General features: G+C 43.8%; 1 protein-coding gene across 27 annotated transcripts in view; it reads left to right on the forward strand.

The window, feature by feature from the left end:
- Positions 1-18,885, forward strand: part of sema4d (sema domain, immunoglobulin domain (Ig), transmembrane domain (TM) and short cytoplasmic domain, (semaphorin) 4D) — an 88,537-nt gene that overhangs the window by 17,952 nt on the left and 51,700 nt on the right. For 26 of the 27 annotated variants that reach the window (XM_052458525.1, XM_052458520.1, XM_052458499.1 and 23 more), the window contains exon 2: positions 821-931. The exons of the other annotated variant lie outside the window; for it this stretch is intronic. In XM_052458525.1, coding sequence (XP_052314485.1) covers positions 894-931 — 38 coding nt within the window. In that variant the 5' untranslated portion in view covers positions 821-893. The remainder of the gene's footprint in view (positions 1-820; positions 932-18,885) is intronic. 27 annotated transcript variants of the gene reach the window in all.

The raw sequence follows: 18,885 nt of genomic DNA on the forward strand, positions 1-18,885 counted from the left end.
GCTCTATTGCAGGATAAAGTCTATAGGATTAGATTTATGATACAACTGCAGTAGTAAAGAACACATTTTACATCACTATACTATAGGTGTCTTTTATTTAGAAAAACACTTCAACAATGGCGTCATTGGCATACATAATGAATGCTTTGTGTACTGTCGTCAAGTGCCTTCCTAACCCTTGTGTACATATTGCACCACGTGATGACTGTTAACATTGATGCAACCATAGCAACCGCATGTACACTGGATGGTGTAATGCATTTTCATCAGGTAATGACATTTTGTTGTGGTGAAATTTGATTTAACGAAACGTTTCGGCAATTTATGCCCCAAAGTATATCCTAGACCACTCTTTCCAGCCGTCTGGTTGCCTGGTGGATTTCTCTGTGCTAGAAACACAATTTATGCTTGGCAGCTTCAGCTGCGCTGGTAGCCATGGCAACTGTATCCCCCACAAGTTGAAGACCAATCCTTGCCTTTGCTAATTGTGAGCAAGTCAGGCTTGTCTGCAAGTTATCCCCAGCCTGTTCAAATGTCTTTTGTGCTGAAACACAGGGTGTTGTAATATGTGCTCCAGAGAAGCTTGGTGTCCATATTACAAGCAAGAAAAATACCTCCTGGGCCATTTTAAAAAGGGCATTTTAGGTTTTCTAGTTAAGTATATGCATGTTTTTTTTTTCTTCATGCGAAGAAAGGGTGTTGTGAGTTCCATGTCAGCAAGTAGAATTTTATAAATGACAAATGTAAAGCCGTTGATGTTTAATTGTTTCATATGAACTCACTGTTCCTCTCCCTGTCCTCCTCTTCTCTCCCTTCACAGATCTGTGATGTAAACCATCTCATCCTTCACTCCCCTGTTTCAAGCTACTGTGCAGGACAGAAAAGGCCGTTTCATGAATCAATATTCGCTAGTTGAAGCCATGACAGACAAGTAAGTTCTTGTTCCCATTGTCTGCATGATGGTTACAAGAAAGCGTCCACTGTCGTCTCTCGTGCCTGTTTTGTGGGATGAAGTAAGAGGATCTCACCATCATGTTAGTGTGCCTTTCTATTACACTTTCCCCACCCAGGCAATGCTTTGCATGCCAAGAGGCAGAAAGAGGAAGAGGGAGCTAGTGTAAGGTTAGTGCTACATCACATGGGGTAGAGGTTAGACCAGGTATGGAGGAAGTTGGCACTAACCCAGCCTGGTCTAACCTCCACCCAATGTGATGTAGCACTAACCCAGCCTGGTCTAACCTCCACCCAATGTGATGTAGCACTAACCCAGCCTGGTCTAACCTCCACCCAATGTGATGTAGCACTAACCCAGCCTGGTCTAACCTCCACCCAATGTGATGTAGCACTAACCCAGCCTGGTATAACCTCCACCCCATGTGATGTAGCACTAACCCAGCCTGGTATAACCTCCACCCCAATGTGATGTAGCACTAACCCAGCCTGGTCTAACCTTCACCCAATGTGATGTAGCACTAACCCAGCCTGGTCTAACCTCCACCCCATGTGATGTAGCACTAACCCAGCCTGGTATAACCTCCACCCCATGTGTATAACCTCCACCCCATGTGATGTAGCACTAACCCAGCCTGGTATAACCTCCACCCAATGTGATGTAGCACTAACCCAGCCTGGTCTAACCTCCACCCAATGTGATGTAGCACTAACCCAGCCTGGTCTAACCTCCACCCAATGTGATGTAGCACTAACCCAGCCTGGTCTAACCTCCACCCCAATGTGATGTAGCACTAACCCAGCCTGGTCTAACCTCCACCCAATGTGATGTAGCACTAACCCAGCCTGGTCTCCAACCTCCACCCAATGTGATGTAGCACTAACCCAGCCTGGTCTAACCTCCACCCCAATGTGATGTAGCACTAACCCAGCCTGGTCTAACCTCCACCCCAATGTGATGTAGCACTAACCCAGCCTGGTCTAACCTCCACCCCCACCTCCACCCCTAATGTGATGTAGCACTAACCCAGCCTGGTCTAACCTCCACCCAATGTGATGTAGCACTAACCCAGCCTGGTCTAACCTCCACCCATGTGATGTAGCACTAACCCAGCCTGGTCTAACCTCCACCCCATGTGATGTAGCACTAACCCAGCCTGGTCTAACCTCCACCCCATGTGATGTAGCACTAACCCAGCCTGGTCTAACCTCCACCCAATGTGATGTAGCACTAACCCAGCCTGGTATAGCCTCCACCCCATGTGATGTAGCACTAACCCAGCCTGGTATAGCCTCCACCCCATGTGATGTAGCACTAACCCAGCCTGGTATAGCCTCCACCCCATGTGATGTAGCACTAACCCAGCCTGGTCTAACCTCCACCCAATGTGATGTAGCACTAACCCAGCCAGCCTGGTAACCCAGCCTAACCTCCACCCCATGTGATGTAGCACTAACCCAGCCTGGTATAACCTCCACCCAATGTGATGTAGCACTAACCCAGCCTGGTATAACCTCCACCCCATGTGATGTAGCACAAACCCAGTCTAACCTCCACCCCTGGTAGCATAACCCAGCCTCCACCCCATGTGATGTAGCACTAACCCAGCCTGGTATAACCTCCACCCAATGTGATGTAGCACTAACCCAGCCTGGTATAGCCTCCACCCCATGTGATGTAGCACTAACCCAGCCTGGTATAGCCTCCACCCCATGTGATGTAGCACTAACCCAGCCTGGTATAACCTCCACCCCATGTGATGTAGCACTAACCCAGCCTGGTATAACCTCCACCCCATGTGATGTAGCACTAACCCAGCCTGGTATAACCTCCACCCCATGTGATGTAGCACTAACCCAGCCTGGTATAACCTCCACCCAATGTGATGTAGCACTAACCCAGCCTGGTATAACCTCCACCCCATGTGATGTAGCACTAACCCAGCCTGGTATAACCTCCACCCCATGTGATGTAGCACTAACCCAGCCTGGTATAACCTCCACCCAATGTGATGTAGCACTAACCCAGCCTGGTCCACCCCATGTGAACCTCCACCCCATGTGATGTAGCACTAACCCAGCCTGGTATAGCCTCCACCCCATGTGATGTAGCACTAACCCAGCCTGGTCTAACCTCCACCCAATGTGATGTAGCACTAACCCAGCCTGGTCTAACCTCCACCCAATGTGATGTAGCACTAACAGCCACCTCCACCCCTGATGTCTAACCCAGCCTTCACCCCATGTGATGTAGCACTAACCCAGCCTGGTATAGCCTCCACCCAATGTGATGTAGCACTAACCCAGCCTGGTATAACCTCCACCCCATGTGATGTAGCACTAACCCAGCCTGGTATAGCCTCCACCCCATGTGATGTAGCACTAACCCAGCCTGGTATAGCCTCCACCCCATGTGATGTAGCACTAACCCAGCCTGGTCTAACCTCCACCCCAATGTGATGTAGCACTAACCCAGCCTGGTCTAACCTCCACCCCAATGTGATGTAGCACTAACCCAGCCTGGTCTAACCTCCACCCCATGTGATGTAGCACTAACCCAGCCTGGTATAGCCTCCACCCCATGTGATGTAGCACTAACCCAGCCTGGTATAGCCTCCACCCCATGTGATGTAGCACAAACCCAGCCTGGTATAGCCTCCACCCCATGTGATGTAGCACTAACCCAGCCTGGTATAGCCTCCACCCCATGTGATGTAGCACTAACCCAGCCTGGTATAGCCTCCACCCCATGTGATGTAGCACAAACCTTTCTGTTTTCTCCCAGAAGACACATGTGATTCTCATGGGGCCTCATTTGCATCCTCTTCATTTGTTATGTTCACTGTTGCTGGCTGGCTCGCTTGTTATTTTCCATTGGAATGCTGGAGTCTCTCTGTAGCCTATATAATACTCTTATGTTGAAATGGAGGCAATAAAATGCTAGTTTGTCACAAGTTTCTGGCATCTAATTGTCACGTCACTCTAACACATTGTTCCCTCGAGTTTTAACCAACTACCCCGTTGCAATCATCTGCCTCATACCTAATCATACTGTAGCTATGTTGCACAATTTTGATACCATGTCATCTTAGTCTAACACCTGAGACATCTCTATTCTTAGGGATATACTGTATGTATCCCTGAAGTATGTGGGGGTGACAGGAGAGCTGGGCTATATGGACGAATGAAAGTTAATTGGTCGAGTACACAGTTTTGCAGATGTTTTGTTAACTTGATATCCAATTGTGCTCTGTCTCCTGGTTGCGGCCGGCTGCGAGACAGCCCGGGATTGAACCGAGTCTGTAGTGAAGCCTCTAAGCACTGCGATGCAGTGCCTTAGACTGCTGCGTCACTCGGGGGGCCCAGTTTTGCAGATGAAGCTCCAAAAGGGCAACAATATCTAGCAATGCAATAACAACACACATCATCCAACGGTCTTAATTATTTTATTAACTTATCAGAACGAGCAGTGTCATAGTCTGGAATATAAATATATACAGTACCAGTCAAAAGTTTGGACACCTACTCATTCAAGTGTTTTTACTATTTTCTACATTGAGGACATCAAAACTGTGAAATAACACATGGAATCATGCAGTAACCAAAAAAAAAGTGTTAAACAAATTTAAAAAATATATTTGATATTCTTCAAAGTAGCCACCATTTGCCGTGATGACAGCTTTGCACACCCTTGGCATTCTCTCAACAAGCTTCACATGGAATGCTTTTTTAACAGTCTTGAGGGAGTTCCCACATGTGCTGAGAACTTGTTGGCTGCTTTTCCTTCACTCTGCGGTCCAACTCATCCCAAACCATCAATTAGGTTGAGGTCAGGTGATTGTGGAGGCCAGGTCATCTGATGCAGCACTCAATCACTCTCCTTCTTGGTCAAATAGCCCTTACACAGCCTGGAGATGTGTTGGGTCATTGTCCTGTTGAAAAACAAATGATAGTCCCACTAAGCGCAAACCAGATGGGATGGCGTATCGCTGCAGAAGGCTGTGGTAGCCATGCTGGTTAATTGTGCCTTGAATTCTAAATAAATCGCTGTCACCAGAAAAGCACCCCCAAACCATCCCACCATCTTCTCCACACTTCACGTTGGGAACCACACATGCGGAGATCATCCGTTCGCCTACTGTGCGTCTCACAAAGACACGACGGTTGGAACCAAAAAATCTCAAATTTGTACTCATCAGACCAAGAGACCAATTTCCACCAGTCTAATGTCCATTGCTCGGGTTTCTTGGCCCAAACAAGTCTCTTCTTATTGGTGTCCTTCAGTAGTGGTATCTCTACAGCAGTTCGACCATGAAGGCCTGCTTCATGCAGTCTCCTCTGAACAGTTGATGTTGAGATGTGTCTTACTTGAACACTGAAGCATTTATTTGGGCTGCAATTTCTGAGGCTCGTAACTCTAATGAACTTGTCCTCTGCAGCAGAGGTAATTCTGAGTCTCCTTTTCCTGTGGCGGTCCTCATGAGAGCCAGTTTCATCATAGTGCTTGATGGTTTTTGTTACTGCACTTGAAGAAACTTAAAAAATTCTTTACATTTTCCGCATTGACTGACCATGTCTCAAAGTAACAATGGGCTGTAATTTCTCTTTGCTTATTTGAGCTGTTCTTGCCATAATATGGACTTAGTCTTTTACCAAGTAGGGCTATCTTCTGTATACCACCCCTACCTTGTCACAACACAACTGATTGGCTCAAATGCATTAAGTAAAGTAATTCCACAAATTAACAAGGCACACCTGTTGATTGATATGCATTCCAGGTGACTACCTCATGAAGCTGGTTAAGAGAATGCCAAGAGTGTGCAAAGCTGTCAAGGCAAAGGGTAGCTACTTTGAAGAATCTCAAATATAACATATTTTGATTGGTTTAACACTTTTGGTTATTACACAATTCCATGTGTGTTAGGTCATAGTTTTGTCTTCACTATTATTCTACAATGTAGAAAATAGTAAAAATAAAGAAGAACCCTTGAATGAGTCGGTGTCAACTTTTGACTAGTACTGTGTGTGTGGACAGTATATGAATAGAAAAGGTGTGTACAGCAGTAGTTTTATATAGGATGAGCCATGACTCAAATACAGTATATACATATAAAGTGGGTAAAATGTTATGAAAACATTAAAGTGCCCAGTTTTCAATGACTCTGTAAATTAGGGCAGCGGTCTCTATAGTGCAGGGTAAGGTACCGGGTGGTAACTGGCTAGTGACCGTTTTTTTTAAGGTCGTGGGAAGAGTAGCTGAGGTCCTTGACGATCTTCTTTGCCTTCCTGTGACATCGGGTGCTGTAGATGTACTGGAGGGCTAGCAGTGTGCCCCTGATGATGAGTTGAGTTGAGCTGACCGCACCACCCTCTGGAGAGCCCTACAGTTGCCGTACCAGGCGGTGACAGTCTGTCAGTGTGAAGGACCGTTTTCAGGTCGCTTTGAACTTGATGCTTTTTAACCCTCTCCACTGCGGCCCCGTTGATGTGGATGGGCTTGTGCTTTCTCTGCGGTCTCCTGTAGTCCACGATCAGGACCTTCATTTTGTTGATGTTGAAGGAGTGGTGATTTACCTGGCAACACTCCACCAGGGCCCTCACCTCCTCCCTGTAGGCTGTCTCAGCGTTGTTGGTAATCGGGCCTACCACTGTTGTGTCGTCAGCAAACTTGAAACGGGGACTTCACCCATGACTACTTCAAAATGACAGAAGTGAGTGCTATGGGGCGATTTAGTAATTTAGTTCAGTTACCTATTCTTTCTTAGGTACAGGAACAACGGTGGACATCTTGAAGCAAGTGGGAACTGGGATAGGGAGAGAATGAATATGCGACCTGTTTTCAAGAAGCTAGGCATCTGTCGCACGTCACTACTTCACACGAGAGGCATTTCAACGTATTTTTTTTGTGTTGTGGGGCAGAAATGCCTTTTGCCTTAATAACAAATGTGTATGCTGTCTGTAAATGCAAATAAAATGTAAAGTGACTGGTTGGTTTAGGTACAGAAAATGTCAGGAACCTTCCTGCTCTAGGCATGATTAGCTGAGATAATGGATGGGCTTGTTATGCTGAGAGATGAGTTTTGGCTTGGTCTGCCATGTAATATAATAATAATATAATAATAATAATAGGCTAGTGTGACCCGGAGTGACTTGACACAACTGGTCAAACAAGCTGGAGCTGCACTACATGACCAAAGAATACGGACACCTGCTCGTCGACCATCTAATTCCAGAGTCATGGGTGTCAATATGGCGTGTCCCCCCCAAATCACCCATTCTTCTAGGATGGCTTTCCCACTAGATGTTGGAACATTGCTGTGGGAAGTTGCTTCCGTTCAGCCACAAGCGCATTAGTGAGATCTAAGCACTGATGTCGAGCGACTAGGCCTGGCTCACAGTCAGCGTTCCAATTCACCCCAAAGGTGTTTGAGGGCAGGCCAGTTAAATTCTTCCACACCGATCTTGGACCTCGCTATGTGCTCGGGGGAATTGTCATGCTGAAACAGGAAAGGGCCTTCCCCAAACTGTTACCACAAAATTGGAAGCACAGAATCGTCAATGTTATTGAATGCTGTAGTGTTAAGATTTCCCTTCACTGGAGCTAAGGGGCCTAGCCCGAACATGGAAAAACAGCCCCAGACCATTATTCTTCCTCAACCAAACATTACAGTTGGCACTATGCATTGGGGCAGGTTGTGTTCTCCTGGCATCTGCCGACCCCAGAGACGTCCGTCGGAATGCCCATATGGTGAAATGTGATTCGGAATCCACTTATTTGAAGAGATGTCCACATACACAAAAGTATCTATAGTGTAGCTACAAACCAAACGGAAAATACGCTGCTGTGACGCGTTCATCCATGTGTAAGAATCTATCTACTTATTCAGATATTTTTATTTGTTTTGTAATTTTCATTGCAAGTTACAATGTACTGTTAACTAGCTAGCGAACATTTGCTTGCTGGCTCGCTAGCTAACATTACGTGTATGAAATGTGTAGTAGTAATATTATTAGTATCTCACAAAGCCATTTGCATTGCTAGTTATAACTTTGTTGGTTGACTTTAGCAACCTGCGGATACATACGGCAGATTTTCATTCATGGCGGCTAGCTATGACAATCAGTTTGTACTGTTATGGGTTGGGATTTTGGTTCATTGTTTTGCTGATAACTTGATGGGTCATAAAAATCAGGTGTGTCTGGGGTGTGTTTACGGCCACCTGGCAGGGTCATGTAATCATCTGGCGACGTGGTCTTTTGTTTAGACATAGCTAGCTAGCTAGCTGGAGGTAGCTATTGTTTTTTTTGTTTTTTTTCATGTCTGATTTCTTTTGATTTCCCATGATGTCAAGCAACGGGGCACTGAGTGTGAAGGTAGGCCTTGAAATACATCCACAGGTACACCCCCAACTGACTCAAATTATGTAAATTAGAAGCTTCTAAAGCCATGACATAATTTTCTGGAATTTTCCAAGCTGTTTAAAGGCACAGTCAATTTAGTGTATGTAAACTTCTGACCCATTGGAATTGTGATCCAGTGAAATAATCTGTCTAAACAATTGTTGGAAGAATTACTTGTCATGCACAAAGTAGATGTCCTAACCGACTTGCCAAAACTATAGTTTGTTAACAAGAAATTTGTGGATTGGTTGAAACACTTGGGTTGGAGTCATTAAAACAACTAGTTTAAGTAAACTTCCGACTTCAACTGTATGTCCGTGAACAGCCAGCTAGCCTGCACATGCTCTGTGGACGCCGTCTGGGCTGGCAGCCTTGCAAGGGTTTACTCACGTCAGTGTCCGACATGGCTGGCTCTCCCTTTTATAATCCGTGATTGTCTGTAGTCCACATACGTGTCGTCCCTGAGCTAATTAATTGCGACTCCACATTGTCTTTGTACTATTGTTTTCCCTCTTTGATTGACTTACGGAGGTCATAGCTGTTCTGTTTGTACACTTCAATGTTCCCAGTCATTTAGCCATGGTTAAATGCGGCGGTTTACGCTTTCAGTTTTACGTGAATGCAACCATCTACCCACGGGTTTTGAAAAGTTGTAATTGATTCTGATTAGTCAGAACAACATTGAACTGTTTTTTACCATGGGCGCTTCCTGCTTAGTTTCTACCTATATGTAACAGTATAGCTTCTGTCTCTCTCTCTCCTCGCCCCTACCTGGGCTCGAACCAGGGACCCTCTGCACACATCTACAACTGCCTCCCACGAAGCGTTGTTACCCAGCGCTCCACAAGGGGAACAACTACTTCAAGGTCTCAGAGCGAGTGACGTCACCGATTTGAAACGCTATTAGCGCGCACCACCGCTAAATAGCTAGCCATTTCACATCGGTTACATATAGGCGGGTATGCGCAGGATGGAGGCATGATCTGATTGGCTGAAGGGAGGATGGGGGAAGGTCTTGTAGCCTACCCAGAAGGAAGAGTAACAATGGTCAAGCAGGATCCAGGCCAGAAGTCGAGTGTCTGGTGGGTGACCGCCAATTTAGTGTCCACGTTATTTTTGCAAAAAAAAAGCTAAGTACTGCAAAGTTGGCTTGGAGCAACAGCTCGACCGGGTCTGTCGGCACCACTGTCAAAAATCCAGATTGAGATAAATTGCTTGCATTGATGCGATACAGGTAAATAGTGCGGTACGTTTTTTTACTTTACTGGAGCCATGCAGTGTGCACAGAGTCAGCGATGCCGTTCTCAATGGTTACAGCTGTGATCAGCACACACACACACACACACACACACACACACACACACACACACACACACACACACACACACTCATGCAGCACCCTGACAGAAATAAGTTAACCCCTTCAAGGCTAGGGTATGTAGAGTTGAACTGGTTTCATCCACAGGCCCTAGATTGATAACATTCCTCTGTATCAGTGGTAGGATTACAGCACAGTTTAATTTAGAAAGTTTGAATGCATGTAGAATCATAGAAAATATTGCTGAAAACCAACGGATCATTTTGGTACTGAGGCAGATACTTTTTTTTTTTTTAACTACCTAAGCTTTTACCAGCCTGTTTTTGTATAACAATTGAACTCTGCCTGCATTTCTACATGTGTGCAGAATGAAAACTTTGGTTTTGAATTCAGTAAGTAAGTGATGAGCTTGTTGACAAGCTGTCCGGCAGATCAAAGGTTTCTTAGCAACAAGCGTTAGGGGTGACGGAGGCCCCAGATTTAGTAGTTCATTGTTCTGCCTGTGCTGGTCAGTGTTGTAGCACAATTGTTCGTTTGGAAGAATGATAAATGTTCCTGCCAAAAGGAAGGGAAAAGAAAAGTGGGAGAGTGTCCCCCGTCAGTGGTCTGGGAACAAAGACCCCCTCAGCATGGGACTACTTAAGATTCATGCAGCTCTGATCAGCGCTGTTGCTGCTGAACCCCCCCCCATCACAACACATCCCATCATCCCATCACATTTTTATCTGGCATGCTTTCCAGCAGCAAACAATGACATCAGCTGACATCCCAGTAAATATGTGCAATTTGATGGACGGCAACTCCCCAACTATTAACAGCCCAGTAGCTAGAGGCCTCTGTAGGAAGATGGAACGTCTTGATTAGTTTGTCTTGAGGAAACTAAATTCTATTATTTCCAGCATGACAGTCATTTTTTTTGTTCTAATAAAATGTGGATCTTGTATAAATATATGACTCTACCACAGCATTAGAATAACCTTGAGTTCCAAGTAAACAACCTACCCCATTTGGAAAAATTCCATGTGCACATTGTTAGTCGAGTGATTAGTCATATCTTAAACTGGCTGTGGAAGCTGTTTTTTTAAAAAACGATCTGCTTCAAGTATTCCCAGATTGTAAATAATGCCTTGCTGTTATGCACCATTCCCTCTGTTATGGTGTTTCTAAAGCCAGATTTGGGTTTTAATACTTGTAGACAGGGATTATTTCTGTTGAAACCCAAACCTTTGTAATCCACCCCAGTGCACAGTGCAGATCAGAAACCAATAGTCCTCTGGGTACACCTCTTTGCTGATTGTGAGCAGTTGGATTTCACCCAGTAATTTTGTTTTGTTCTGTATAAAGAAGTAGTTTTACGCAAGTGTTGGTTGGCTGCATTGCACCGATGGGGACAGAATCGAGGACAGAAACGCTTACGTAGATTACTCCAAATGTAGTTTACACAGCAAGGACTAGCTAGTTGCATGCGAGTACACATATTTAAAACCTGATGGACCAGTCCTCTACCCGGCAAGGCCTAATCACCAAACAGTCAGATAAAAACATCTGCTGATCCAAAGTTGAACTCCTAAACTAGTCTGTATTAGATTGGGACAAAGCCTTTTCAATCTCTGTGAGCACGGTTATCCAGCTCTTCGAAGCTGCCAAGAGCAGAGGCATCTGATGGGAGAAGAATGGGAAGTCAGTCGGTATACTCTTTAAAGTCTCAGACACACCAAGAATTTTGACTGCCGTGGTTTGCGCTTTCAGTTTCACGCGAATGCTGCCATCAATCAACGGTTTCTGGTTTGGGAATGTTTTAATCGTTGCTATGGAAACGACATCATCAATGCACTTTCTAATGAACTCGCTCACCGAATCAGCGTATTCGTCAATGTTGTTGGACGCAATGCAGAACATATCCCAGTCCACGTGATCGAAGCAGTCCACGCTTCAAGACTGCTTCCATCACGTGGATTGGGATATGTTCCGCATTGCGTTCAACAACAGTTCGTACATTTTGAAGTCGGAAGTTTACATACAAGGATGAACCAGACTTACTGACTTTATTGTCCCCATGGGGAAAATTTGTTAAAGTGTCATGTACACATTTTAAAGTGGCGTTGAAATACAAAACAAGATTGACAATACAACTTTCATAACAGTTACGCACCAATGAAAATAGTAAGAAATAAGAAATAAAACTTTTTTTTCAGAAAAAAAGACTAGCCTGCTGGCCTTACGGGGTCAATGGGAACATTCGCCTGAGCTATTTAGGAGGGATATCACACCTGGCACAAATTATTGTCTCTGTCTCTTTCTGTTTTTCCTGATGAGGGGTTCCCTATACCTGCGCCCAGATGGGATTCATTCAAAGTCCAGGTACAGGGGGTGGCTTGGGTCTAAAATGATTTTGTGAGCCTTACGGAGGGCCCTGACCTTAAAGATCTCATCCAGGGCCTGTCTGTTTGACTCCAAGTACCTTGCTTGCTGTGGTAATAATCCTTCTCAGCATGTTTCTCTGGCTGACAGTGGCATTGCCAAACCAATACTCTCAATAAAGGATTTGTAAAACATTCAGTATAGTACAGTCTATATTAAAAGAACCCAACTTTTTTAGAAAGTACAGTCTCTGTTGGCTCTTTGTAGATCAGGTCTGTACATTTGCTCCACTGAAGCTTATTGTTCAAAAGGACACCCAGATATTTGTATTCCTCTACAATTTCTATATTCTGGCCTCTGATAGATGTTGCAGTGGTAGGTGTTGTACACTTCCTGAAGTCTATGCACATTTCTTTGGTCTTGTTGGTATTGAGGACCAAGTGTAATTCCTCACACTACTCTACAGAGTCATCTAGGACCGGGCCATGGTGTTCCTCGTCATCAGGCTGATCAAGGCAGTGTCATCAGCGAACTTAACGAGGTGTCTGTCAGTATGGGAACTAGTACAACTATTAGTGTACAAGATGTACAGAAGTGGGGACAAAACACATCCCTGAGGAGAGCCTGTGTTATTGCGTATATCCGACACATGGGGACCTATTTTTGACTCGCTGTGAGCGTTGGCTCAGGGAGTCCAACAGCCACAAAACCAGCCTCCTGTCTAAGAAGTGGGTGCTGGTTTTGTGGCTGTTGGACTTCCTGAGCCAACGCTCACAGCGAGTCAAAATAGGCTTGTGGAGGGCTACAATTTATTTTGAGGTCTTGGCAGATTTCTTTAGATTTTTCCCATGATGTCAAGCGAAGGGGCACTGAATTTGAAGGTAGGCCTTGAAATACTTCCACAGGTACACCACCAATTGACTCAAATGATGTCAATTAGCCTATCAGAAGCTTCTAAAGCCATGACATAATTTTCTGTAATTTCCCAAGCTGTTTAAAGGCACAGTCAACTTAGTGTATGCACATTTCTGACCCACTGGCATTGTGGTAGTGAATTACAAGTGAAATCATCTGTCTGTAAACAATTGTTGGAAAAATTACGTGTCACCCACAAAGTAGATGTCCTAACCGATTTGCCAAAACTATATTTTAACACAAAATTTGTGCAGTTTGAAAAATGAGTTTTAATGACTTGCACTTAGGTTTATGTAAACTTCCGACTTCAACTGTACATATTACAACTTTTGTTTGTTTTGGTGTTTGGAAAGGGTGTTTTCAGCTATAGCTGAAGTCTGTGCCCCATTTTGTTGGTTGAGAATATGAACAGGTTTCTTCAATTAAGTGTTTGCTGTCATTCAACGAGAGGAGAGCAGCTAGGTCCTACTGTCTGCAGTGCAGCTAGGGCCTACTGTCTGCAGTTGTATTTTTTTTTATTTTACCTTAATTTAATTAGGGAAGTCAGTTAAGAACAAATGCTTATTTTCAATGACGGCCTAGGAACAGTGGGTTAACTGCCTGTTCAGGGGCAGAACGACAGCTCGGGGGTTTGAAATTGCAACCTTCCGGTTACTAGTCCCACGCTCTAACCATTAGGCTACCCTGTTGCCCCAATGCATTAGTATTAGCGTTGGTTTATGCACTTTTTTCACTTTAAGTACTGCACCAAACATCTTAGCTACAGTGTGCAGCTAAGACCTCTGCAAAAATGGCAATGAATAACAGATTTCTTGATTTACCTTAGATAAATTCAGACTATTTTGAGGAAGTGTTACTGGCTATGTTGCTATAGTGGCTCTAAGGACAAACAGTAATATTGTTGTTTTTTTACTCGTTTTTCAGCCGAAGTCTTTTAGGAAGAATGACGTTTGCTTCGCCTAGCCGAGTTCTGCTCTAGGAGCAAACCTATGAGGACGCCAACACACCCACAGCCTCTCTCTCTCTCCCCATCCCCCCCTCCCTTTCCTCTTCTGTCAACCCCCATTCTCTCTCCGTGGCTTGTACCCGCCCCGCTTTTCTCTTTCTCCCCTCCCCCACTCTTCAGCATGTTGACAGGACTGTCAGGGGAGTGTGGATGTTGGTAGGTTGTGTCCCAAATGGCCCTGGTCAAAAGTAGTAGGGAATAGGGTGCCATTTGGGACTGAACCTTAAGTATGAGAGCACAGATGAGAATGTGGAGCAGGCCGGGGTGGGGGGGTATTGGTGATATCTTTACTGGAAAGGCCACATGGCCAGGGTATGTGTGGCGTTCCCCAGTCGGTCTCAGCTAGTCCACCATGCGTGTGAAGTGTATTCATATCAGTGTCAGGGGAAAGTCAGATATAGAGAAAAGCCAAGGCTCAGGAGTTGGGCACCAGCCTGCTGCTGTCTGAGATGCTTCGTGGTTTGTCTGTGTGACGAGTAGTTAATATGCCCATGTGTTCCACCTGCTTCCTTTCTCTCTCTTATAGGGCAGGCTCAGAGATTCATCAAGGCATAGACTGACTATATCTGCGGACTATATCCATCAGACTACCTACAGAAGATCTGAACTTTACTTCCCTATTTATTTAACCTTTTATTTAACTAGGCAAGTCAGTTAATAGGGCTGCAATCCCATTAACGGGATGATATGACAACAGCCAGTGAAAGTGCAGGGGAAATCTCATAATTTAAAATTCCTCAAACACACATGTACCCTATACCGTTTTAAAGGTAATCTTGTTAATCTCACCACAGTGTCCGATTTCAAATAGCCTTTACAGCGAAAGCACCACAAGCGATTGTGTATGGCCACCACCAACTCACAGAAATTCAGCAATTTTTCCAGCCAAAGAGAGGAGTCACAAAAAGCACACAGAGATAAAATGAATCACTAACCTTTGATGATCTTCATCAGATGACACTCATAGGACTTCATGTTACTCAATACATTTTTTGTTTGATAAAGTTCATATTTATATACATTGCCGTGTTACGTTCACTAGATCCAAAAACATCTGGTGATATTGCAGAGCCACATCATTTTACAGAAATACTCATTATAAATGTCAAATACAATTGTTAGACATGGAAATATGAATATACCCCTCCTTAATGCAACCGCTGTGTCAGATTTCAAAACATTTACGGAAAAAGCATACCATGCAATAATCTGAGACATCGCCCAGAAAATAAATAAAATTATCCGCCATGTTGGAGTCAACAGATCACATTATAAATATTCCCTTACCTTTGACGATCTTAAACAGAATGCACTCCCAGGAATCCTAGTTCCACAATAAATGCTTGATTTGTTCGATAATGTCCATTTTATTTATGTCCAAGTAGCTACTTTTGTTAGCGCGTTTAGTACACAAATCCAAACGCTCGTGCAGGTCCATCTGAACGTCGGACGAAAACTTCAAAAAGTTATATTACAGGTTGAAGAAATTTGGCAAACTAAGTATAGAATCGATCTTTAGGATGTTATCATAAATCTTCAATGAAGTTCCACCTGGAGAATTCCTATGTCTGTAGAGAAGCCATGGAACGCAGGTCGCTATCATGTGAAATGCGCTTGACCAGGACCTGGATCTCTGCCAGAACACTGACTCAAAGAGCTCCCATCCGGCTCCACAACACAGTAGAAGCCTCATTCAAGTTTCTAAAGACGGTTGACATCTAGTGGAAGCTCTAGGAAGTGCAACTTCATCCATATCCCACTGTGTATTCAATAGGGGCTGGGTTGAAAATCGACCAACCTCAGATTTCCCACCTCCTGTATGGATTTCTTCTCTGGTTTTTTGCCTGCCATATGAGTTCTGTTATACTCAGACATCATTCAAACAGTTTTAGAAACTTCAGTGTTTTCTATCCAATACTAATAATATGCATATATTAGCAACTGGGACTGAGGAGCAGGCCGTTGACTCTGGGCACCTTTCATCCAAGCTACTCAATACTGCCCCTGCAGCCATAAGAAGTTAAGACATTTTTATTTACAATGACGGCCTACCAAAAGGCCTCCTGCAGGGACGGAGGCTGGGATTAAACATAAAAAATCATCTAAAAATATAGGACAGAACACATCACGACACCAACACTACATAAAGAGAGACCTAAGACAGCATGGCAGCATATCACAACATGGTAGCAACACAACATGACGACAACATGGTAGCAATAAAACATGGTAGAAGCACAAAACATGGTACAAAGATTATTGGGCACATACAACAGCACAAAGGCCAAGAAGGTAGAGACAACAATACATCACACAAAGCAGCCACAACTGTCAGTGTCCATGATTTGAGTCTTTGAATGAAGAGATGGAGATAAAACTGTCCAGTTCGAGTGTTTTCTTGCAGCTCGTTTCAGTCGCTAGCTGCAGCAAACTGAAAAGACGAGCGACCCGGAGATGTGGCTGTGCTTAGAGTACCTTTAACATAATGTGACTGGCAGAATGGGTGTTGTATGTGGAGGGTGAGGGCTGCAGTAGATATCTCAGATGGGGAGTGAGGCCTAAGAGATTTTTATAAATACGCATCAACCAGTGGGTCTTGCGACGGGTATACAGAGATGACCAGTTTACAGAGGAGTATAGAGTGCAGTGATGTGTCCTATAAAGAGCGTTCGACTTGAAATCAGGTGTCGCGGCCCAGTGATTTCTATCAGTCTGTTTGCCATACGTTTGTTGTGAAGTAGGCCATTTGTTAAAAGTGAAATGGCGCCTCTTATTCAGCATCACTCATCAATTAGAGATGTGGACCCTGTGACACCCTGACTTCCTCCGTGACACCAGGGCGGGGCAGGGGTCTATGGGTCCGTGGCACTGGTCAGTCAACGCTCAATTGAGATGTCTGGAGCCGGTGCCACGTTTTGCGGGAGTCAAGTGAAGCTTGTTTCCTCAGTATGTAGAGGGGGATGTGACCCCTAACCTATAGCTCATCAATTTGGTGCCATGTCATCTCCTCACAAACGATCTCATGGGGTTGAGGGACACAGTACAGGGCGATACCTTATTTGCGGCGTTGCTGTCTTTGTTGTGACGGTTTGCTAAGGTCACCGGCTCGGCACGAAGGAAGGATGGATGGATATTCAAGGTATTGGTGTAAATAGCCCAAATAAGTCACAGCGCTCTTGAAACCAAGATAATGTGTAAGTGATGACTGTTTTAACTGAGACATGAGTTTATATTGACAATGTTTTTATCAAAGTTCAGTGGCGCATGCATACTCTACGCGAATTTGAATATACACTGACAGAACTTTGAATCGCAAAGGAATTCCCCAGTAGCCTCTCTGCAATGCATTGTGTGCCATATAGGCTATTTGAAATGGACAGGACAAAGAACATGCAACTCAATTTTTAAAGCCATAAAAATTGTATTTTTTTATTATACATTTTATTCTATTGTTTTTATGTGCCCAATTCTCTGCATGACTTGATACATTGTCATTTTTGTTTTGCACAGTAACTCATCCAACAAATGCTAATTAATTCAATGTTTGGGTTCAATTCTGTGACCTGATTTCAATTGTCTGGAAGATTGTATCTTATCATGGGATAATGATCTCTGTTGCATTGCCAGGGGCTGAGGGTCATGCAGTACAATGGAAACCCCTCTTCTTTGAGTTTCCACTCTTCATATTTCTTTTCATTTAGCCTTTTATTTAACCAGTATAGAATATTGAGGTTAAGACATATATCTATTTCAAGAGACCTTTTAAATGTTTTTTTACATTTTATTTTAATTTTACCTTTATTTAACTAGGCAAGTCAGTTAAAGAACAAATTCTTATTTTCAATGACGGCCTACTGGGTTAACTGCCAGTTCAGGGGCAGAATGACAGTACCTTGTCAGCTCGGGGGTTTGAACTTGCTACTAGTCCAACGCTCTAACAACTAGGCTACCTTGCCGCCCGAAGTTTCCTTGGCATTTTTTATATATATTTTTTATTCATGAGATTAACATCCACTTGCCAAAATATGTGTTCAGAGTGTGAGGCCCAAAGAGGGTAATCTAATGTTGCTGTGTCTCGCTTCATGTCTAGCTTCATGTTTACACCTGAGCATTTTGTGCTTTCGAATCTAAACCATCAATAGGCAAGCTCATATTTTTATTTTTTAGTGAGCCAGGTTTTAATGATATTTTGAGTTGAGTGCAGCGAGGCAGGGCTTAGCTCCTGTTCTCTTGAAGGGGGGGGGGGGATGCATTCACTCTTTTGAAGTGCTTTAATTTTGCGTATAGGGGATTGGGATGCATACACAGGGAAAGTTTTGTGAGTGGAGGTTTCACCATCTGTCTGCAGAAATGACTTCTACCTTCTTTCGTCTCTTTATTAATTCTGCTTTAATTGCAGCCAGAAAGAAACATTTTAAGATGTTGTGTGAATTGTTTGTTTGTAACTATTTCAGAGAATACATTTTTATTCAACAAACTATTGTAGAACTTTCTGTGAAGCACATTCAGAATATTCTTTGTTTTCAAAATGGTAATGCAATTGACATTGTTGTGCCATGGGAAAATAAATATTTACATCACGTCTGTGATTTAACAGCTGAAAAACAAATGGCTTTGATATGTTAAAGCATCAAACTTTCCCAGGAGATGTATATTTTTAATTGTTTGTTATTTTAGTACTGTTTGATATTCAAGCGTTATAATATGTTCTCCTACATAACCAATTCGGTAGCCATAAGAGACTATACCATTAAAGATGCTGTCATGGGGTTAGAGGGATCTCGGTATATTCTCAGGCTCTGAATAGAGCTTCCCCTGGCTGCTAATCACACAAAGCCTACAGCTGGTGGGAGTTGTAGGAAGAGATGCACACTGACATTTTCCCCTCGGACTTTTGTAAGGGTGGATAATGTTATTACTCTAATGTAAAGAT

Source organism: Oncorhynchus keta, chromosome 12 (genome assembly GCF_023373465.1).
Source record: "Oncorhynchus keta strain PuntledgeMale-10-30-2019 chromosome 12, Oket_V2, whole genome shotgun sequence".
Classification (NCBI taxonomy): Eukaryota; Metazoa; Chordata; class Actinopteri; order Salmoniformes; family Salmonidae; genus Oncorhynchus; species Oncorhynchus keta.